The 24,636-nt window shown below is 44.3% G+C and overlaps 1 protein-coding gene across 3 annotated transcripts in view; it reads right to left on the bottom strand.

Moving 5' to 3' along the window:
• The window catches only part of MAGI3 (membrane associated guanylate kinase, WW and PDZ domain containing 3), a 372,638-nt gene extending 349,238 nt beyond the window's left edge, over nucleotides 1-23,400 (bottom strand). For 2 of the 3 annotated variants that reach the window (XM_069761757.1, XM_069761756.1), the window contains exon 1: nucleotides 22,362-23,399. In XM_069761757.1, coding sequence (XP_069617858.1) covers nucleotides 22,362-22,665 — 304 coding nt within the window. In that variant the 5' untranslated portion in view covers nucleotides 22,666-23,399. Of the gene's footprint in view, nucleotides 1-22,361 lie in introns of all 3 variants that reach the window. The other variant, XM_069761755.1, reaches the window with a different exon arrangement.
• Nucleotides 23,401-24,636: the final 1,236 nt, after the last annotated feature.

The following is a 24,636-nucleotide window of genomic DNA, read 5'->3' as shown; positions in this document are numbered from 1 at the left end:
ACTGCGCATGCGCCCGTGCACTATGTCCCGGAACACAGCAAAATACTTCCGGGACAGTGCGTGGGCGCATGCGCAGTAATGCTTTTCGGCTATGCCCGCAGTAGGGCAAAGCATACTGCGCGTGCGCCAAAGAAGACTGCATGGCACACGCGCCAACTATGGCACACGCATACTCTTATTTCCTAAAATATTGTGGAAAACAGGGAAGGACGGGGTGGAGAAATGAGGAGGATACGCCGCCCATGGGACCGGTAACAAATCATTTTAATATCCCGCCAATTTGAGGTGACAGGTTCCTTTTAAGTAATAGGTCTCTACCTGCATGAGTACATAATAATAATAATTTTTATTTATATAGCGCCAACATATTCCGCAGCGCTTTACAAATTATAGAGGGGACTTGCACAGACAATAGACATTACAGCATAACAGAAATACAGTTCAAAACAGATACCAGGAGGAATGAGGGCCCTGCTCGCAAGCTTACAAACTATGGGGAAAAGGGGAGAACACGAGAGGTGGATGGTAACAATTGCTTTCGTTGTTCGGACCAGCCACAGGGAAACACCTGTCATTCCAGGGCAGAGGGTGGGGAGAAGCAGCCATGGCCACGCTGTTTTACTAGTCTCTAGCGATGAGCGAGTATACTCAGTGCTCGGGTTTTCCCAAGCATGCTCGGTGGTCTCCTAGTATTTGTTAGTGCTCGGAGATTTAGTTTTTTCTCCGAAGCTGCATGATTTACATCTGTTAACCAGCCTGAGTACATGTGGGGGTTGCCTGGATGCAAGGGAATCCCCCCACATGTATTCAAGCTGTCTAGAAGCTGCAAATCATGCAGATGCGGAGACAAAAACTAAATCTCCGAGCAGTCACAAATACTCGGAGACCACCCGAGCATGCTCTGGAAAACCCGAGCAATGAGTACACTCGCTCATCACTACTAGTCTCCTGTGCAACTCAGTCCCAGTCGGCTTTTAATGTATGTTTTTATTTTGAAATGCCACACCATTTCAGAGTCAAACATATAAGACTGAGATCATACAGCCACGGTCTGATACATGCTGCTCATGAATCCTGTTCACTTTAACACCTAAAGCATCTCTCAACTGAGGCAATGAATCCAGTCAATGCAGTCCACTAATACACAATCTATCAAGATTTGTAGCCAATTTTCTTTATTATAGTCACCAAGGTCAGGTGCTGACTAGTGTATTTTCGGTCTGAGTGCAATCCGAAAAAACATCAGAGCAATATTAATCTACGGGGTAGTGGACATGTCCGGTTTTCTATTTGGCCAAAGTCTTTCCAAAGGGAAAAAAATATATACATATAAATAGCGGCATACCGGAGTTTGATCCGATATGCAAGTCAACGAGTGCAAGGAAAACATGGGATGACAGTCCGATCTCCACAGACTGACCGAATGGAGAAAAAAAAAATGTTTTTCCATCTTCTCCTCATCCAAGAGAATCGGATCACACTCTTTGATCAGACTGTCATTTGTATAGTCGGCCAGATTCTCTCGGATCAGAGAAACTATAGCCGTTATATAGCGCCATCATATTCCACAGCGCTTTACAAACATCACTGTCCCAGCTGGGCCTCACAATCTAGATTCCCGATCAGTAGGTCTTTGGAGTCTGAAACGAAACCCACACAAAACTCCTCGAGTGGGAATTTAACCTCAGAACTGCAAGGATACAGTGCTAACCACTGAGCCGCCATACCTTAGCCAACGTTCAACTGTATCACTCTCAGCCTCTGAAAAAAAATCAGAACATTTCCATCGTAAATCCAGATTTGACAGGAAACATAAGTTAGGGTACCGTCACACTATACGATTTACCTACGATCACGACCAGCGATATGACCTGGCCGTGATCGTAGGTAAATCGTAGTGTGGTCGCTGGGGAGCTGTCACACAGACAGCTCTCCAGCGACCAACGATGCCGAGGTCCCCAGGTAACCAGGGTAAACATCGGGTTACTAAGCGCAGGACCGCGCTTAGTAACCCGATGTTTACCCTGGTTACAAGCGTAAAACTAAAAAAAAACAAACAGCACATACTTACATTCTGGTGTCCGTCAGGTCCCTTGCCGTCTGCTTCCCGCACTCACTGACTGCCGGCCGTAAAGTGAAAGTGAAAGCACAGCCGCTGTGCTCTGCTTTCACTTTACGGCCGGCAGTCACAGTGCGGGAAGCAGACGGCAAGGGACCTGACGGACACCAGAATGTAAGTATGTGCGGTTTGTTTTTTTTTAGTTTTACGCTTGTAACCAGGGTAAACATCGGGTTACTAAGCGCGGCCCTGCACTTAGTAACCCGATGTTTACCCTGGTTACAAGCGAACGCATCGCTGGATCGCATCGCTAGATCGGTGTCACACACACCGATCTAGCGATGACAGCGGGAGATCCAGCGATGAAACAAAGTTCCAAACGATCTGCTACGACGTACGATTCTCAGCAGGATCCCTGATCGCTGCTGTGTGTCAGACACAGCGATATCGTAACGATATCGCTGGAACGTCACGAATCGTACCGTCGTAGCGATCGAAATGGCAGTGTGTGACGGTACCCTTATTTTCTGCTGAGGAATGGAAATTTAATAACTAATAATGAAATAGGCTATAGATGGTGGCGTCAGGCCTTCTGCAACCGGCAAATGGGATCCGAGATACCGTATCGAGATCAGCGCTCTCCAGGAACTAGAGCGTTTAGCGAGACCGCGCTAGAAATCCTGCTTTAGGAATATGCATCTGTATTCTTGGTTGTTGTTCGTTTCAATTTCTTCATATTTCCAGACACAGCCATCTGCTTAGCCCGTGTATCACATGCCTGGTATTATAGCTTCAATTACTCAGGCATGCCAGCGTGAAACCCATGAATAATATTTCTAGTCAGCAATTAAAATGTTAAGAGTCAGATTTGTTTGACGGCTCTACTGATCTGTGACGGTTCCTTCAAATCGGGAGTTTCTAGATATAAATGTTATTCTATGCAATGCTGCTAGCCTCCCAACACACATCCGTATCCAACACATTCTGGATACGTTAATGTTGTCAAATGGAACAGCCTTAGAAATGAGATGAGCGTTGAGAAGTCATCTGGGCTGGTTCCTGTATTATATCGCACCACTGGCGGATCAGGTAGATCCTTTATAGATTACTAAACATCTGTGGCTGAAATACGGTTTTGTAAGGTAGCGAATAACCTTGACCTGGTAAAAGGTAAAGCCAGCGGCAAGGAAATAACCATTTCGAAATGACAGTATTTTCTTTTTAAGGTTCAGCTGGGAAAAGTCACTGTCTGCCATGCTGTCTGGTTTAGAGTTGCCCACAAAGTTCGGCAAAGGACTGTAAATGCACCAAATGAGTAAGATTTATGATGGACACAGTAATAAGTCCTACTCAAATGTAGGGGATTAAGAGTGATTGAGCATTTAAGGAACACTAAACGGAAAGAAATAAAACAAAAAAACCTGAGGGCACTACAAAATAAATGATGGGATCACAAACCACACACTTAAGGGCATAACAACGAACTAAGAAGAAAAGAAGTGTGTTTAGCGAATAAGGATCATCATAGAAATATCAATCCAATAATTTTATTTGATCAAGATAACACACACACAAACAAGCATAAAAATAATATACAAAACAACAGAAAGCCCATGTAAGGACTGACTGTCCTCCTCCACTGTGTTTGCTAGGAATAGGATAAAAAAAAGACTAAGTGCACAAGCGAATAAGATGATTCCACAAAGGCCAAATGTAAACATACAAATATAAAAAAAAAAAAAATCACACAAATGTGGCAAGGAACAAAATAAAGTACCTATATATGCACATAATGGCAAGTGCCCATACAGAGAGGAAAACCTGTAAGGAGGTCCAAGGGGTTAAATTGTCCAAACCAAGGAAAGCAAGCAAGTCCCAGAAAAAAACAAGGCTGAAGTAGGTGACTTGTGGGTCATGTTGGAAAAGCCAGCTACAGCATGGTGCAAGGAGGGAGAGGACCCCACGCGTATCGCCAAAGGCTTCCTCAGAGAGTTTTGCCCACAGACACATGGTCCATGGAAACACACTGACATATGCACAGACTCATTCCTTTGAATGGGTCTACGTGTATACGCGTCTCCTTTGCCTGTGGAAACTGTCACCACACCTACCGGAGACACTGACGTGTGAAGGAGGTGTTCCAGTAAGCTTCTTAAACGGAGAAGAAAAAGTAAACGGCACTAGAAAATGTAAGGCTTCCCACGAGGAGATGGTAGATCCTGTATATCAAGATATAGCGGTTAATGGAACAGTGTATGGTGCTCAGCGTGGAATTAAACAGGTAAATGAAGAATTGAAGTATGCGGCACTACCCAATTCGAAAAGATTCAACAGTCCTTTAGTCCAAGCTTCGGCACATGGGCAGAAAATCAGACATGCAGGTTAGAGGCATGCGGCGAGAGAGAGTGGACTACGTCCGTTTCGCGTAACTACCAGGGCTGTGGAGTCGGTAAGCCAAAACTCTGACTCCTCAATTTCCATGACACCGACTCCACAGCCCTGGTAACAACGCTTCAACGGGTCCAGGTGTATAATTACTTGAGGTCACTTTCTTTTTAAAGGGTTGACCCCTTAGCACAGTGTTCCCCAACTCCAGTCCTCAAGAGCCACCTTAGCATATTGTGAAGAAGAAGAATTATACAAGAGACAATGTGCAACAAATATATACGTAAATTTAGTAATTACCGGTACTTTAAAAGTGAAGCAAAAACCCAACTAGAGGAAAATGGACAGATCTAATTTGTCATTTAATCCAATCCTTGTGCATTTGTTCTTTCTCAGTAGAATGTTATTGTGGTTGCCACCTTGAGGTGGATAATTAACCACTTTGAGACCTGCAAAACGCAAGGTCTCTGGATCAGAACTGTGTTTTTCCTGCATATGTTTTAGAAGTCTAAAAGAACCATTCCCAGAAATAACTGAACGATAATGTTCTCGAAATCTAGTTTTTAGTTCCAGTAAGCCACCAGCTAATAATGGAAGGGAGAAGCCGAAGATTAACCTCTAAGGTTTCAGCAAGATTTTAAAAGTCTAAAGGTACCTTCACACTGAACGATATCGCTAGCGATCCGTGACGTTGCAGCATCCTGGCTAGCGATATCGTTGTGTTTGACACGCAGCAGCGATCAGGATCTTGCTGTGCCATCGTTGGTCGGAGCAGAAAGTCCAGAACTTTATTTCGTCGCTGGACTCCCGCAGACATAGCTGAATCGGCGTGTGTGACGCCGATTCAGCGATGTCTTCACTGGTAACCAAGGTAAACATCGGGTTAGTAAGCGCAGGGCCGCGCTTAGTAACCCGATGTTTACAGTGGTTACCAGCGCAAACGTAAAAAAAAAAAACAAAAAAAACACTACATACTTAAGGACTGGCTGTGAGCGCCGGCCAGCCGTAAAGCACAGCACAGCGGTGACGTCACCACTGTGCTTTACGGCCGGCGCTCAGTCAGTGCGGGAAGCTGAAGGCGAGGGACGTGACCAGACACCAGAATGTAAGTATGTAGTGTTTGTTTTTTTTACATTTACACTGGTAACCAGGGTAAACATCGGGTTTACCCTGGTTACCCGGGGACTTTGGGATCGTTGGTCGCTGGAGAGCTGTCTGTGTGACAGCTCTCCAGCGACCAAACAGCGACGCTGCAGCGATCGGCATCGTTGTCTAGATCGCTGCAGCGTCGCTAAATGTGACAGTACCTTTGCACTGTAAGGAAAGCAGAGCACAGTGGTGACATCACCGCTGTGCTTTCCGGCTGGCGCTCAGTCAGTGCAGAGAAGCACAGCGCCGGGGGACAGACACCGGAATGTAAGTATGTAGTGTTTGTTTTTTTTTACGTTTACGCTGGTAACCAGGGTAAACATCGGGTTACTAAGCGCTGCCCTGCGCTTAGTAACCCGATGTTTACCCTGGTTACCAGGGGACTTCGCATAGTTGGTCGCTGGAGAGCTGTCTGTGTGACAGCTCTCCAGTGACCACACAGCGAGGCTGCAGCGATCGGGATCGTTGTCTAGATCGCAGCAGCGTCGCTAAATGTGACGGTACCTTAAAACCCACCCATACACAATAGATAGCTGTCGGCCAAACAATGGTCCAGGCATTTGTTTGGGGAACAACCATTTCTCCTGACCAATCCACACAGAAGCGACCGCCTGTGTTCACTGGGAGAACGGAGCTGCCAGACTTCTCTCAGAACCAAAGGATCAGCAGTCCGAAATCAGATTGGTGAAGCTGGCCAGGACTGGGGTAAAAGCACCAAAAGCTGGAAGTTGCACAAAAAAAGTTAGCATTTCATGCAGTTTTTTTACGAGGTAGATGGTATGAATTGCTCGATAAATCAGGCCCCGACTGTTGAAAGACCATAGAAAAAAATGGTGCAAACTGATAGGGGCAACTAGATTTTTTGTTTGATTTAAACATTCATTTCTAGATATAGTGGTTCTTTTAGTGAGCTGATGTGACGATCACATATGGGTTAAAGATTTTACCAAAGCTGATATGTAGTCAAAAAGATTGTGATATGTATTTGAGGGTGAATCTACTAACACTGATGACTAATAAAGGCAATAGGTCAGCAGGTTTTTATTTTGTAATCTGCGAGCAGCATGATGTAGGGGCTGAGACCAAGATTTCAACGATGTCACTTACTGGGCTGCTTGTTTCAGCAAAATCAGTGCTTTCTCAGCAGGAGATTACTACTAAAGAGCCACATAGCCCTCCTGCTCTACGTAGCCACATGCCCATCACTGATTGGCAGCTTTTTGTGTACACTGTGCATAGGAAGAAACCTGTCAATCAGTGTGGGAGATGTTATGCCGAACTCCATATTCAGAGAGCTAGTAGATCTAGAGCAGAGAAAACCAATTTTATTCAAATGAGAGCATGCAGCACAGTAAATGACACATACCTGGAATCAGGGTCTCAGTCCCTACAATATAGTAACATAGTAAGGCCGAAAAAAGACATTTGTCCATCCAGTTCAGCCTATATTCCATCATAATAAATCCCCAGATCTACGTCCTTCTACAGAACCTAATAATTGTATGATACAATATTGTTCTGCTCCAGGAAGACATCCAGGCCTCTCTTGAAGCCCTCGACTGAGTTCGCCATCACCACCTCCTCAGGCAAGCAATTCCAGATTCTCACTGCCCTAACAGTAAAGAATCCTCTTCTATGTTGGTGGAAAAACCTTCTCTCCTCCAGACGCAAAGAATGCCCCCTTGTGCCCGTCACCTTCCTTGGTATAAACAGATCCTCAGCGAGATATTTGTATTGTCCCCTTATATACTTATACATGGTTATTAGATCGCCCCTCAGTCGTCTTTTTTCTAGACTAAATCCTAATTTCGCTAATCTATCTGGGTATTGTAGTTCTCCCATCCCCTTTATTAATTTTGTTGCCCTCCTTTGTACTCTCTCTAGTTCCATTATATCCTTCATGAGCACCGGTGCCCAAAACTGGACACAGTACTCCATGTGCGGTCTAACTAGGGATTTGTACAGAGGCAGTATAATGCTCTCATCATGTGTATCCAGACCTCTTTTAATGCACCCCATGATCCTGTTTGCCTTGGCAGCTGCTGCCTGGCACTGGCTGCTCCAGGTAAGTTTATCATTAACTAGGATCCCCAAGTCCTTCTCCCTGTCAGATTTACCCAGTGGTTTCCCATTCAGTGTGTAATGGTGATATTGATTCCTTCTTCCCATGTGTATAACCTTACATTTATCATTGTTAAACCTCATCTGCCACCTTTCAGACCAAGTTTCCAACTTATCCAGATCCATCTGTAGCAGAATACTATCTTCTCTTGTATTAACTGCTTTACATAGTTTTGTATCATCTGCAAATATCGATATTTTACTGTGTAAACCTTCTACCAGATCATTAATGAATATGTTGAAGAGAACAGGTCCCAATACTGACCCCTGCGGTACCCCACTGGTCACAGCGACCCAGTTAGAGACTATACCATTTATAACCACCCTCTGCTTTCTATCACTAAGCCAGTTACTAACCCATTTACACACATTTTCCCCCAGACCAAGCATTCTCATTTTGTGTACCAACCTCTTGTGCGGCACGGTATCAAACGCTTTGGAAAAATCGAGATATACCACGTCCAATGACTCACCGTGGTCCAGCCTATAGCTTACCTCTTCATAAAAACTGATTAGATTAGTTTGACAGGAGCGATTTCTCATAAACCCATGCTGATATGGAGTTAAACAGTTATTCTCATTGAGATAATCCAGAATAACACCCCTCAGAAACCCTTCAAATATTTTACCAACAATAGAGGTTAGACTTACTGGCCTATAATTTCCAGGTTCACTTTTAGAGCCCTTTTTGAATATTGGCACCACATTTGCTATGCGCCAGTCCTGCGGAACAGATCCTGTCGCTATAGAGTCCCTAAAAATAAGAAATAATGGTTTATCTATTACATTACTTAGTTCCCTTAGTACTCGTGGGTGTATGCCATCCGGACCCGGAGATTTATCTATTTTAATCTTATTTAGCCGGTTTCGCACCTCTTCTTGGGTTAGATTGGTGACCCTTAATATAGGGTTTTCATTGTTTCTTGGGATTTCACCTAGCATTTCATTTTCCACCGTGAATACCGTGGAGAAGAAGGTGTTTAATATGTTAGCTTTTTCCTCGTCATCTACAACCATTCTTTCCTCACTATTTTTTAAGGGGCCTACATTTTCAGTTTTTATTCTTTTACTATTGATATAGCTGAAGAACAGTTTGGGATTAGTTTTACTCTCCTTAGCAATGTGCTTCTCTGTTTCCTTTTTGGCAGCTTTAATTAGTTTTTTAGATAAAGTATTTTTCTCCCTATAGTTTTTTAGAGCTTCAATGGTGCCATCCTGCTTTAGTAGTGCAAATGCTTTCTTTTTACTGTTAATTGCCTGTCTTACTTCTTTGTTTAGCCACGTTGGGTTTTTCCTATTTCTAGTCCTTTTATTCCCACAAGGTATAAACCGCTTACACTGCCTATTTAGGATGTTCTTAAACATTTCCCATTTATTATCTGTATTCTTATTTCTGAGGATATTGTCCCAGTCTACCAGATTAAGGGCATCTCTAAGCTGGTCAAACTTTGCCTTCCTAAAGTTCAGTGTTTTTGTGACTCCCTGACAAGTCCCCCTAGTGAAAGACAGGTGAAACTGTACAATATTGTGGTCGCTATTTCCTAGATGCCCAACCACCTGCAGATTTGTTATTCTGTCAGGTCTATTAGATAGTATTAGGTCTAAAAGTGCTGCTCCTCTGGTTGGATTCTGCACCAATTGTGAAAGATAATTTTTCTTGGTTATTAGCAGAAACCTGTTGCCTTTATGGGTTTCACAGGTTTCACTTTCCCAGTTAATATCCGGGTAGTTAAAGTCCCCCATAACCAGGACCTCATTATGGGTTGCAGCTTCATCTATCTGCTTTAGAAGTAGACTTTCCATGGTTTCTGTTATATTTGGGGGTTTGTAACAGACCCCAATGAGAATTTTGTTACCATTTTTCCCTCCATGAATTTCGACCCATATGGACTCGACATCCTCATTTCCTTCGCTAATATCCTCCCTTAAAGTGGACTTTAGACAAGACTTTACATAGAGACAAACCCCTCCTCCTCTCCGATTTTTACGATCCTTTCTAAACAGACTGTAACCCTGTAAGTTAACTGCCCAGTCATAGCTTTCATCTAACCATGTCTCGGTTATTCCCACTATGTCAAAGTTACCTGTAGATATTTCTGCTTCTAGTTCTTCCATCTTGTTTGTCACGCTTCTGGCGTTTGCGAGCATGCAGTTTAGAGGATTTTGTTTTGTTCCAATCTCCTCGCTGTGGAATGTTTTAGAAATGTTCTTACCTCCCATCTGAGTAGGTTTTCCTGGGTCTTCTTTGTTCAAGTAATGTTTTTCTTCCCGTCCCCTCTTCTTCTAGTTTAACGCCCTCCTGATGAGTGTAGCGAGTCTTCTGGCGAATGTGTGTTTCCCAGGTTTGTTGAGGTGTAGTCCATCTCTGGCGAGGAGTCCATCGTTCCAGGAATTCACACCGTGGTCCAGGAATCCGAATCCTTGTTGTCTGCACCATCGTCTTAGCCAGTTGTTTGCATCAAGGATCCTGTTCCATCTCCTGGTGCCATGCCCGTCTACTGGAAGGATAGAAGAAAAAACTACCTGTGCATCCAGTTCCTTTACTTTCTTCCCCAACTCTTCAAAGTCCTTGCAGATTGTCGGTAGGTCTTTCCTTGCCGTGTCATTGGTGCCAACATGTATCAGAAGAAATGGGTGGACGTCCTTGGAGCTGAAGAGCTTTGGTATCCTATCGGTCACATCCTTGATCATCGCACCTGGAAGGCAGCATACTTCTCTTGCAGTTATGTCCGGTCTGCAGATGGCTGCTTCTGTGCCTCTCAATAGTGAGTCTCCCACCACCACCACTCTTCGTTGCTTCTTGGCTGTACTTTTTGCTGTCACTTGTTGCTGTGTGCCCTTTTCTTTTTTGCTTGCTGGTATTGCTTCATCCTTAGGTGTGCCATCTTCATCCTCTACAAGGATTTGATATCGGTTCTTCAGTTGTGTGGTTGGTGATTTCTCCATGGTCTTCTTGCTTCTTTTGGTCACATGCTTCCACTCATCTGCTTTTGGAGGTTCTCTGACACTTTTTTCACCTTCTGTGACCAGTAGAGATGCTTCTGTTCTGTCTAGAAAGTCTTCATTCTCTTTGATGAGTTTCAAAGTTGCTATTCTTTCTTCCAGACCCCGCACCTTTTCTTCTAAAAGGGCCACTAGTCTACACTTCTGGCAGGTGAAATTTGATTCTTCTTCTGGTCGGTCTGTGAACATGTAGCACATGCTGCAGCTCACCATGTAGGTTGTCACATCAGTCATGTTGCTCCTAGATCCTGCTGACTTGCTGTGTGTTTTCCTTCTTGTGTAATCTACTCAGCCAAGCTCTCTTGCAATAATATCCTACAGGCGATGCTTTCCAAGCAGCTGGTCCCGGCTGTACCCAACGATCTTCTAGCTTAGGGAGACTTCGCTTTTCCCAGAAGGCACCTGGAATATGCAAATTAGCCTCCTCAAGCTTGAATTCCTGGTTTGGCGATGCTTTCCAAGCAGCTGGTCCCGGCTAATATGCTACTCACAGATTACATAGCAAAATAGATAATAGTAAATTTACTTTAATCTGTCATGCAATATTTTCTTTTATACCTGTCACTTATTTTGCAGTGATGCATCATGTGTGCAGACGGAGGAAAAAAAAAAAATCTTTGTAAATGCTATCCACCACTTTCATCATTCTTTGGAAAAGGACAAAGAAATAGTACAATGTCTGCCAGTGGCTCGGGGAGCTCAGCATTCCCACTGGTTTAACCCTTCAATGGTTTCTTATAGATTTTGTCTAGTGAGCCTCTGTATTAAGTGCAGCCAAAAAAAAAAAAAAACACAAAAAAAGATGTGGGCTAATAAATCTTCAATACAAGATAAAATAGGTTTAAAAAAAAATAAAAACAAGAAGAAAACTGCAATGGGAAGATTATGGGTTCTGTTGACAGCGAACACAGAGTGGCACACCAGGATTGCAATGTGACAAGCAGGTCTATGGGGCTGATGCACTATTAGAATTTGTTTTGACTGCACATACGGGAAGACGGGGAGGGGGAGAGAACGATGAGAGCAGTGCTCCCTGCTGATCGGCCTCCATGCTGGCGAGAACGAGCGCTAATAAATCGCCAAAAGGGGTCGTTGAAAAGAGTTGAAATGGTCAATGCAGCAAAATGATGTTTGCCATATAAAACACAGTGCTTGATATTAAAGGGAACGGTCAGATCCCCAACCGCTAGTATAGCAGAACGCATGGGGATTTCTGGATTCTGTGTGTTATATCAGTTATGGATGCTGTAGTGCTTTAATAAAAGATTAATCCTGCAGTATTGCATATACTAGTGAGGCAGGACTAGTCCGGGGGGTGGCGATTCTTCTTCTCCTCCCTCGTGGACAACCTGCATACGGTCTCTTATCGTAGCACCATTATACAGGCTGCTAAACACACCTTAGGAATAACTAATCTGGGGAAGAGATGACCTGCAGAACTAGACCTGCCTCATTAATATATGCAACACCGCAGGATAGAAGGGAGTCTTCCATGTAATCTGAGAGCAGCATAATGTAGAGTCAGAGACCTTGATTCTAGCAATGTGTGAAATACCTGGGTGTCTGCTGTAGTTCTGATAAAAATCGCTGATTTAACAGGAGATTCTCGACAGAGGACTAGTAAATAGTGAAGAGGGGCACAAGTGCCCGTTGCTCGAGTTTGCACCGAGTATCACGGGTGCTCGAGTGACATCTTCGAGTCGCCACAGCCACATGTGTCACGACTGTTAGAGAAGCACAAAACATGCAGGGATTGCCTGACAAACACGGTGTACCCTAGGCACACTCTATTAACGATCACTTGAACTCATCACTACTAGTAAACCGGCTGTTGTGTAGTCCTTTAAACTTATGAGCTGTGTATAAACCTGCTCCCCCGGATTGGCAGCTATTTGTGTGCACTGTGCATAGGCAAAAAGCAGCCAGTGGTGTGAGCGGGGTTATACAGAGCTCAATATTCTGAGAACTAGGATATTAGCAGCAAATAAAATGGTGATTTTAGTAAAACTGCAACCCAGTAAGTGAAATCACTGGAATCCGGATCTTTGCCCTACAACATGTTGCCTTCAGATGGGGCAGCCAAAACCTGGTGACAGATTCCCCTTGAACTTACTTTTTCAAACACTGGAGCATAGGTTACATTAAATACAATCAAAATACAGAATTCCCATGCAATACTGATAGAATAGTGGTTCAGTACAGTCAGAGGACCTGATGGACCTTTCACCAGGTTTAAAATATTAAATTGGCCATATCATGGAATAGTGGCTGCAGAGATGAGCCTCTTATTTTTTAATATCTAATTTCTGTTGAAGAGATAATATCATTAATTTTAACCCAAACTTTACATGCCAAGTCCAAGAAGAGGTTTCCAGAGATTCTTCACTGGGGCGTATGCTTTTCACTCAGTTCTTCTGTTCTCCTCCTCCAACCACATTAATTGCCCTGAGATAATGGCTGTGCAACCTCCCCCCACAATGACTGCCTTGAAATAAAGCTACAAGAGGTATGAAATCACACTTCGCTCTGTCCTATACTACACAATAAGTTCATGAATCAGGGCTAAGAGCAGAGCTGTCTACCACTACATACAACAGGAGATGGGGGCGTGTTCTTTTCATCCCTACAAGACACCACCTACATATAATTGATCCACATCATACAGGGGAAGAAGAACACGCCCACAGAAAAGAAAATCCCTCTTGGATTTACCCTAGATTATTGGCTAAACTTTACACTCTAAATATCTCCACAAGAGCAGAAATGTAAAAAATAAACACTATTTTATTGTTTTATTCTTCTCTGTAGCCACTATTCCATGATGGGGTCAGCTTAACATGCTAAAATCGGTGAAAGGTCCTCTTTAAATTAGTCAATCATAAATGTACTAACACAGGAAACAATCATGAACAAGAAATAGCCCAAAGCTTCTTTTTCATACAGAAATTATATATCCACAAGAGTTTCCACAATAGATAATTGCACAATATAGAAGGTTTCAGATCCTCATAATGGATTGATACATTACACATTTGGTATGATTCAATCACACATTAGATATTTTACTGTTTATGCCATGCTTTAAACCAGTACAATACCCTGTCATGGGCAAAACATTACTAACTACAGGGAATAAATACACATTAATACACCTTTACTCATAGGGAGCTTTAATGCAATATCAGGTGTGTATTATTTTTTCTTACATGTCCCAAGTTGGGAGTTTGATAAAACATATGATATTCATTAGATTTTTTTTATTTATTTATTTTTTTATTATTTTGCTAGTCTAAAATAAAAAGACTAAATAGCTATGTATAAGCCTCCTATATGAGCAGAACCAACTTCTAGCTAAGGCCCTAGATCCTTTGTGAATAGGTAGCACTAAAGATTTAGGTCAATCTTTAAACTTCAAAAAGGTATAGAAAAACAACATAAAAGAAAAAGAAACAAAACTATAAGCAGTGATGACACTATAAGAAGGAATTTATTGTCACAATAGACCTAACTGTTGGTAGACTGCTGGTGGGGAAATGACAATTAAGGTCATGTAATACTCTTTTCATGAGTTAATTGGGGCTTTTAAGAAAGTCTGGTCAAACAAACCGCTTTGTTGTCCTGGTAATGGGCTTCCCACAAAGGTGGACATATGTCTTCACAGTGCCTGGCACAGCCAACTGAAGGATCCCCTGTGGTCCAGTTACTAAGGGTGCATTCGCACTGGCTGACTGTTAAATGACCAAAGGTGGGCTATGTGCAAACCAATTGCAGTCCATGTATATTCACATATTGCTTCTTTGCAGGTTTTTTTCTGCACCAAAAACCAAAGTGGTGTTAGGATGCACATCCAGTTGAAGTTTCGCTGGCGCCGGTGGGCCCCCACGTGATCGTTACACCCCTGATTTAAGCATATTTTATTCCGGTACATAGCTGGAGATCCAGATTTTGCACCTTTAACAGTCCTTAAAAAAAACTACTCGGGGGACGTATGAAGCGTGAGACATTATACCCAACACACTTAATACATACAAGTACATTTATTAGATCGTCTGATCTTCATTTTTCAGATTTGCCACAATATGTTATAGAATACCATCTTTATGGTTTAACACTAGAAGTCCCAGAGAGGGGTCATTTAACATTTCTACCTTTGGAGCTCAAAATTTCTGGGACGTCTAGTGTTAAAGGGAACTTGGCATGTCAAAAAACGCTATTAACCTGCAGAAATGGGGTTAATCGGCAGGTTAATAGCATTTTAAAGCTTTGCAGTTGCTGCAGTGATAGCCCGGCTACCAGGAGGAAACTCACCTTATTACCTTATGCCTCCCAGCAGCCTCCGGCTTTCAGTCATAGAGGTGCAGCCGGCTTCAGTTACCATAGTGAGCGGCACTGACTGACAAGCCACTCTACAGTGCATCAGCACAGAGCCGACTGTCAGGCAGAGCCGGGGCGAGGTTAAAGCCTTCGCTCAATATTTACTGGGCGGTGACCGAAGCCGGCGGGGCGTCTATGACTGAAAGCTGGAGGCTGCCAGAAGGAATAAAGTTTATTTCATCCTAGTAGCCGGGTTTTCAGTTCAGCGGCCGCACAGCTTTTCCATGCTATTAACCTGCAGATTAACCCCATCTCTGCAGGTTAATAGCAATTTGGGACATGACAGGCTCCCTTTAAAGGGACTGTCACCTGAATTTGGCGGGACTGGTTTTGGGTCATATGGGCGGAGTTTTCGGGTGTTTGATTCACCCTTTCCTTACCTGCTGGCTGCATGCTGGCTGCAATATTGGATTGAAGTTCATTCTCTGTCCTCCATAGTACACGCCTGCGCAAAGCAATCTTGCCTTGTGCAGGCGTGTACTATGGAGGACAGAGAATGAACTTCAATCCAATATTGCGGCGAGCATGCAGCCAGCGGGTCAGCAAAGGGTGAATCAAAACACCCGAAAACTCCGCCCGTATGACCCAAAACCAGTCCCGCCAAATTCAGGTGACAGGTTCCCTTTAAGACAGAGTCAGTTATCAGTCCAAAGTTACAAGGAGCTAATCATTCCTCAATATCACAATTGCCATGGGGAACGTACACAATACAGCACACTCTATTTATGGACAGAAGTGTCCGTGTAAGAGCTACACCTCCAGACATCACAAGCTGAACATGACCCACTTCACTCCGCTATCCAAGACATTGTATACAGTATGGAAATATTTCAGGCCTGATTCACACTTGCGCTTTGGGCCTTGATTTAAAAAAAAAAAAAAAAAACTCTGGGATGGAAGATATAAACAGCCACACAGTGACTTGGGCCTTGCATACATGCACGCGTGTGTCTGTCCATGTGGATCTCTGTGTGTAGGTGTAGTAGTATAATGTAACTAATTTTAGGCGAGCTTCTCCGCCCTCCATAAACCTCTATGAGCAGCAACTCATCTCATGCCTCCGCAATGTGAAAATCTGTCTTCACTGAAGACAGATTTCACCTACATCATACCGCTCTCAGATGGGGTAGGAAATACTTTAAGACACAAATTTATTTAACCCTGTAACCTTTGCAAGCGGTTTCTGCATAAAAGTAGATGCATATGGGTTTGGAAGGATTATGGTTGGCATCTTTATCTGGAAACAAAGTTTCACTTTGATTTTGCATTAATCCATCTTCCCACGTGATTGATTTCCTATCCAGCTGCCTGCACTGAACACTACAGTCTGCTGCCACTCTGCTACTTCATTCAGAATTGCCAGCGTTTCATTTCAGACGCACTGCAGACATCAGGAGCTGGATACAGCTTCAGAAACGCAAAACCTGTGGGAACTCACCATCGTGTATTATCTCAGTGACAAAAATGTCCCCCAGCAGCATCTGCGTTTCAGAGACAGCAGGGCTCACGTAGCAATGTATATGTACAGGGAGGACTGGAACAAGTAAACTGCTAGATGTGAGGAAACGTGGGCCGCAATATTTGTACGTTACACCAAGTTCACACCATGAGTATTTCATGAGGTTTTTCTGCTGGGTATTTTTGTGTGCAAAAATGTTCAAGAAAAGCGAATAGCATTTATAGAAATCAAACATCCGCTGATTTATTTATTTATTTTAAATGCTTTGGAAAGTGACCTGCGGTGAGATTTTGAAATGCGCAGCATGCCAATCTTGCTTGCAGTACATGTGGATTTTTTTCCCCCAGATTTTACCCATAGTGTTGAATGAGAAAAGGAAAAAACTACTCAAAGATTGTGTGCACTTTATCATGTTTTTTCGACACAGATTTGTCACAAAAACTGGCTCATTTTCTAGTTCCAGCAAAGTGTAGAGATTCCTAAAACGCTTATTTTTTCCTACAGATTTGAAGCAGAATTAAATCCGCGACATGTCAATTCTTTCTGCATTTTGCAGAGTGTTTTACTCTTCTAAAGAATGGGGGAAAATGCATAAAAAATGCATGGGAAAAAAAAAAAGTTTTGATTGCATTTCCTCAGCAAAATCACAATTAAAACCTACTTGTAATTTGCAAATAGCAATAAAGCATTATCAAATCCAATCTACAGTAAGTATCCAAAAAAAAAGTTCTTTAAAACATGTTATACCAAAGAGAAAAACCACAGCTGAAAAAAAAAAAAAAAAAATGCATAATTTGGTAAACTGATGCAAACTCAAAACCTCACCGTGTACTGGGAATATGTGGGAACATAGCCTTAGTGGTGTCAGTCATACCCCAGACCTGGCACAACAGGCCCAAATATAACCTTCAGGAGCTCCATCATGGGACCAACATGTGACACTGACAGACTGAAGAAATGGCTGACCGAAAGTATTAAAGGCATTAAAGTCAATTACTTGGCTGGCATTTCTGCTGGAATGTCTACCCTCAGGATGTCATGGCTACATCACAAGTCAGGCAGAGGGTCAACATACTTGACCCTCAACCATTTCCCCCCTAAGATAAACAATGTACTGGGCACAGGGACCAAGCATCCTAATGAAGAAAGGACAACCATTTGTCAGAAGGGGAGCCAAGGTTCTTGCGGGATCTGTTATCATAGTCAAGGTCAGAGATTATTGCAGGAGTAACCTGCCAGCAGAAGACAAGTTGTGTCAGGGCACACAGGGATTGTGGCAGTGATCAGCTTTCTTGGTGTCCTAAGCAGAAATTGTGATAAGTTCTGCAGCAGCAAAGAACCATTTAGCTGTGGTTGTCACTAGATCGATTGTTACCCATATTTCCTAGAAAACTATATAACTAAGAATAGGCACGGAAGTTAAAGGAAATCTGTCAGCAGGTTTCTGCTATGTAATCTGAGGTAGGGCTTGAAACACAGAATTCAGCGATGTGGCACTTAATCAGGCTGTGAGTTGCTGTTTACTTACAATGACAATTTTATCACCTGAACACCATCACTGCTGGACTAGGTCTCACTTGTCTGACCACGCCCCCTCCTGTGATAAGCAGCTCACTGTCAATAAACAGCATACATAGAGGGCTGTGCTGTAGGTGGGGATAGCTCTATGAGCTCTCCATGCTACCACTAAGAACTCCTGTCACAGAAATACATTGCTGGAATCAGGGTCTCTTGCCGTACATTATACTGCTTTCAGATGAGGTAGCTACAAACCTTGTAACAAATTTCCTTTAAGTAAAAAAAAAAAAAAAAAAAAAAAAAGAAATCAAGTCTTTTCCATCCAATATACATACTATTCGTTTTAAGTCCACTTGTGGCTTGTCAGCCTCCAGCCACAATTATATAGCCTTTAGATGGATGTTCCCATGCTATGCATTTATTAATAATATATTTAAAATGATTTAATAATACTTACATTTAATTTATCAATGCTACAGGTTCTCATTTACATTAATATTTGCTGAACCTGCCAAGTATCTCAGGCCTAATTCAGATGTCATTTTTCTTGCACGCAAACAACCAGACCAATTTTCATCCGTATTTAGGATGAGAGTCTCATCGGTGCTTCAGTTTTTCCATTAGTTTCAGCAGTGATATTTTCGTATACCAAAAAAAATTGTAAAGCTTTGCAGCCTATTACAATCACAGAAAAGCACACATCTGAACTGGGCAGTCATCTACACTGGTCAATGAGTACTCACCATTTTTTTTACGCAAAACAAGAATCAAAAATATTGTGGTATCATGTGTATAGGGGCCTCCCGACAGATGAGGAAGGATAGGGCATGTAAAATTACAATGGCCCGTCCTTCTGTCCCATAGTATAAAGGCCACCTCCAAAGAGGTTTTGCAGCGACTTGTATCCTATTCCCCATACAAAACACATGCATCCTCGGTGGACCAGAACACGATTGTATGGCCGGTGTCACACTTGCGAATGCAGTATAAGTATCCCGCATCAATTCCCGCCGATCCTGAGTGTCGGCAGCAGTGCCGGGTATTGATGCGAGTTTCTTGCACGCACTTGTAAGTGTGACACCGGCCTGTACGAGGGGCTTGGAAGGTATAGTCTTTAGTTCACTTGATGTGTCATGTTGTAAATAAATGTTTTGGATACTTCCTGGTATTTGGCTTTGACGAAACCTAACTACAGTAATGCGCGGCTTACATGCGCTTGCGCAGAGGAAACGTACTAAAAACTCATGCTTTTTTTACCTGCGGAATTTTCGCATCTAATGCAAGTCTATCTTGTAGATTGTGAGCCCTCGCGGGCAGGGTCCTCATTCCTCCTGTACCAGTTATGACTTGTATTATTTAAGATTATTGTACTTGTTTTCATTATGTATACCCCTCCTCACATGTAAAGCGCCATGGAATAAATGGCGCTATAACAATAAATAATAATAATAATAAGTCTATCGCATGGGAGGTCACTTTACGCTGAGTAAAAAGAAGCGCAGAGGGCAGGAGATTTCTATAATTGCCACCCGCTTTGCTGGAGCTGTAAGACGCTGACAGGGTGAAAATAAGTAAAGTCAAAAACTCACGGAAAACGCGTCATGGACACAGCCTTATTACCAGTCCATTCTTAGAGTGCGGCATAACCGGGCTGCGATGGGTGTCACCACCTGAAGAAGCTTTGTTCCACGGACATGGCGAGCTCTGCCCACCACCCTCTAGAGGGCATATTGAGAGGTGGATTGATATTCGGCAAAGAAAGAATCACGATAGTAGAAGAGGACTTTAGAGAATGGATTCTATTTAAGAAGAAATGTTTTTAGTTATGAAAATAAGGGGAGTGAGCAGCCGTTTGAAACTAGAAAAAGTGACAACCATCAGCCTTCATGATGCGGCAGCTGGCAAGATGTCTGGAGAAGCTTCTGAGGTAATAAAGGCCTAGTGTGAAATCCTCTGCACACACTCGGACATGCCTCTAGAAATCAGGGCGTTCCACTACACAGGAGGATCACTGTCTACAATAACTGTTATCCCCCCTGGTAATCTGCAAACACGGCCAGATATACATATGTACATATGCTCCCTGATACTGCCAGATTTCACAACAACACACATGCGTCACACCGGCAGATCCAGTACAACCCGACCAACAAGTTCTGGGGCCAACACAGGAATGTGAAGAGTTCTCGTCTGCCAGCCAGGGGCAAAGGTCATATAGCTCCAAAATTTACATGGATTTACAAAACCCCCTTTATAGGTAACACTATACTGGGAGCCTCATGCAAAAGTATCTGATTAGACGGCCTGAATTCAGCCCTGGATTTTAGGTTCTGAACTTCCCAGGATGTGGAGCCTCCAATACCGAGGAGTGAGAGCCATTTCTTCTCTGTCCTTCTGGTGGTGAGGAGGCAGTCCTACATATCAGTATGCCGAGAACGTCACACATGATGAAGTGTCACTCACTGGTCACAGCTTGTGCCTGAATGTCTATCAGCTGATGCTTAGGCGATAAGGAGGCCAAACATTTATTTCCAAGGGGTTTTAACCTATCCTGAAGAAGGAAATTATAAAACAGAAACATTATTATTTACCAAGCCTCTCTTTTAGAATCAGTAAATGGTATCACTTTTGCAGGAGACCCCAGAAATTGAAGCATCGCTTCTGACTATGATCATGTCTCATGTATGGTGTAATTCATCTTTGTATGACTACCGTATATCCCCCACAATTACCCGCCTGCCTGTAACCTTAGTGGGTTTTATATCATTTTGCTGCTCATATATAATGTCAGAGCTACCAGAGTAAGTGTTGGCATCAGGTATAGGTCTTTATGACATTGGCATTAGACTCAACTAGAAGGAACTATTTGTGGTTGTCACCCAGAACGACGATGTAAGGACTTGTAATACCAGGTTTCATGGTTTGATGACAGGAAATTACTACAATCCAATGTTGACTTTAGTAGTTCCAAACCAAGGGACTGAAAAGTTCAACTTAAATGAATCACCGGGCAAAACAGGTTCTGCCGTCCTGTGAGTCGTAGAAAGAGTTAAAAAGATTAATAACCAAATAGGGACACCCTAAACTGCAACCACTAGATTATAGGAATCTAGAACGAGTGGGGAAATGGTAAGCGGCTCCATTCTGGAGACCAGTAGAAGTTTAACTCATGGATCTCCACTGATGCTCAAAAATGTGTCTGAAGACTACAACGTGACTTTGGCCTTCAGACTGAGGCTAGATGGTGACTGTGTGCACAACGCTTGTCATTTCACCAAAGCCGCTAGGTGTCGCTGCTACATCACAGCGTAAAACAAGTAAATGGGGTCAAAATGCGACCCAGAAGGTACTGTGGCCACGGCAAGCAAGTCACAATAAGTCCGATGTGATCAGATTATTTGTGACTGGCTTGTTGCAGTACCCTCCAATGACCTCAAGACCCCATTCACTTGTGTTGCAATGTAGCAGCGACATCTAGCAAACTTCAGTTGTGCAACAACTAAGTGGCCATATTGCCCCAGCCTTAGCCATCATGACTTATATATAGATTCCACCATGGAATATCAGCAAATTGAACATAAGGCCCATCAGAGATATGTGAACTTCAGAGCACCCCCAATAATCAGAAGGGTAAGTCTCCCGCGCACAGGAAAGTCACTGGTGGGACTACTGAACTCACAGATCAATGGGAAACCAGCTGCACTCTGAAATGCTATCATATATAGCTACACTATAAAGAGCTATAATATGCAAGCATTGACTATATGAAATTGGAACTGCATTATTGGTACAGAAACACGTTAGGCATGAAGATGCGCCTTGTCGCTGCTGTTGGGCTCATGAATTGGTGCCAAGTAAACTCACTTTTAACATTGCAGTGATGCAGTCCCAGCTTCATACATCCGATGATCGCACATTATAGCAGGGTTTCTTCTTCGCTTTGTTGATTTGGTCGTCTCCGCTTGTACCTGTTCACACTTGTCTTTGGAGGGGCTGGTCAGTCTTTTTGATATTTGCATTTCCCAGAGCAGACAGCATTGGAAGAAGTAGCTTGCAGTATGGAATTGCTGACAGCTACGTCTCCGTGGAAGAATAAATGTGGTTAAATAATTGTTACGGATGCCAGAAAGTGGAAAACCGTGAGCATTCGAATCTGCCACTTACATAGAAAATGGACATTAGCAAAGCCAGAAACATAAGGAAGGAATGTCCGAGCTGTACAGAAAGTCGGCCCTGGGCTCGGTGCCCGGCACATTACCTCAGCCTCAAGGATAAATGGCACAAGGCACTTACCGGGCTTGACGGTCTTCAGACGGATGGGTTCCCTGAAGTGTCGGATCACTGCCAGGGTGTCCCGGTGCGTCAGGCCACTGACGGGGGTCCCGTTCACTTCCAGCAGTACATCCCCTTGGCTGGGTACCTTGCCCGCAATGTAGCTTGAAGCATCCTCTCGGAGGCGGCCCAGGTAGGGGAACTCTCCAAGCTCAGCGCCCCCGCGGACCTCCAGGAGGGCAGTGGGGTCTCCCCCCACCCCAGACAGCCCACACTCCTGCACTTTGCTCAGCCAGTGCTTCTTTTTCTTCAGCGTCTTGGACATGGTGCCGCATGCGGGAGACGGGCACTAACCTCTCCGCTCAACAGTTAGGGTAACGCGCCAACAACGCCCCGAGAAAGACTACAACATGGAGACAACGCACACAATGGCTGCAGAGTGATGACAGAGGAATACCTGCCTAGTGAACAGCTGGCATCAGCACAGACACACCGGCAACTGGCACCACAGCTGCGCCCGTCCGCCAGGGCCACCACAACTGCACAGTGTGCACAGGGAAAGCGGCCTGTCCGACCGCAAGGGTAAAGGGCAGAAAAGGGAAAACTAACAACTGCTCAATAAAAACACCAACATAAAAAAGAAACAGCGCATTAACCCTCACATGCCCAGCAGCTAGCCTCCTCTGGGGGGCACTCACAGCAACCGGGGGCAGACACCGGGCGCTGCAGGCAGGGCACTGACTCTTAACCCATTAATGGCCACTACACAACAGCAGCCCCGTGCCCATCCCTGCCCTGCAGCACAGCTCGGTAGCGGGGTCTCAGCTGACAAGTTGTGCCGGAGAAGTTCGCCTGGGACGGGGCACGGAGAGGGGGTGTGCCAGGAAGCAGCCTGTCACTGGGAGCCGTGCACATGGAACCAGTCCCTGTGGTGGAGAGAAGCGGGAATCCTCCTCACATATGCGGTGGCTCCCCGGTGTCACCCCTGCTGCGGGTCCAGCTGCAATCCTACCGCTCCACGTCCGGATGCCGCCTCGCCGCCGGAGACTAACAAGGAACTGCGAGCTAGAGAGGGTGCGCAACTCAGCGCGGGCTACGCCACGCCCATATTCCGCCGTAGCCCCGCCTTTCTGTAAACACCGTCTGTGCGATACTTCAAAGACCACGCCCACATTCCAGCATATAGCCACGCCCATTTCACACAGACGCCCTCTTTAGCGTGACGTTAAGCGCCTTCAGGTTTTTCGAGAGCAGCAACGTCGCCGGCGGAGGCGCGGTTATAGCCTGACACCGCCCTCCTCCAAGAAGCGAACCAGTAGCTGAGCGGCGCTTTTGTGCAGCTGGCCACTCTGCTCCGCCTCCTTGGAGGATCCTGCGGTTGCCTAGCAGATGTACTCCTGTAGGGGGCGTGGCGAGTGGCCGCTGTGAAGCCTGGACAGTGCCCTGAGGCCACGTTACAGGCGGCGGTCGCGTTACAGCCCGGGACTGACCGGCACAGCAGCTGGACGTGCAGGAGACTGTTCCAGGCGCCCCCTGCTGCCAACCCGAGGAATGTGCTGCACTCAATTATACCCACTAATAACTAACAGTCCCATGTAACCCAGACAGTGTGATAAATCTCCTCTAGTCCAATGCTGGCGCAGTCACAGAACCTTCTACACTAATGTGCACACGTCCGGAAAGACTGCAGAAATTTCCTGAGAAAATCCTGAGGTTTTCCGCAGGAATACTGGACTCGTTTTTATCGCGTAGTTTGCGCGTATTTTACGTGTTTTGCGCGTTTTTTTATGTGGATTTTTCGCGAGGTTCCCAATACAATAATATAGTGGGAAATCCGCATAAAATCCGAAAAATGAATGAACATGCTGCTTTTTTTTCCGCCAGTGTTTTTTTTGCGGAAAACTACGCAACGTGCACAAAAATTGCGGAAACCATTAAAAATGATGGGATGCTTAAAGTATGCGGTTTTTAAGCGTTTTGGCTGCGGAAAGCCGCCGAAAAAACGTGAGAAAAAGCCGCAAATAATCCGGAACGTGTGCACATACCCTAAGTGCTCTATCATTAAGGGGGATGTCTGGCAAAATAAAGCTGCTAAAGGGACGGGATGACTAAAAATCCCAAGCTCAACCATATTCACATACTAGCACCCACCTGTATACAGGGCATGCCACTCCAAGGTTGGCACCGAGACAGGAAGCCATTATGCCCCCAGCTACAAGACCACTGCTGCCTGTGATTGGCTGCAGTGGTCGAATGTCAATCACAGCAGCGGTCTGGGGCTAGTGGAGGGGTAACA

The sequence above is a fragment of the Ranitomeya imitator genome, chromosome 3 (genome assembly GCF_032444005.1).
Source record: "Ranitomeya imitator isolate aRanImi1 chromosome 3, aRanImi1.pri, whole genome shotgun sequence".
Taxonomy (NCBI): domain Eukaryota; kingdom Metazoa; phylum Chordata; class Amphibia; order Anura; family Dendrobatidae; genus Ranitomeya; species Ranitomeya imitator.
This window is presented reverse-complemented; position numbering and strand designations above follow the sequence as displayed.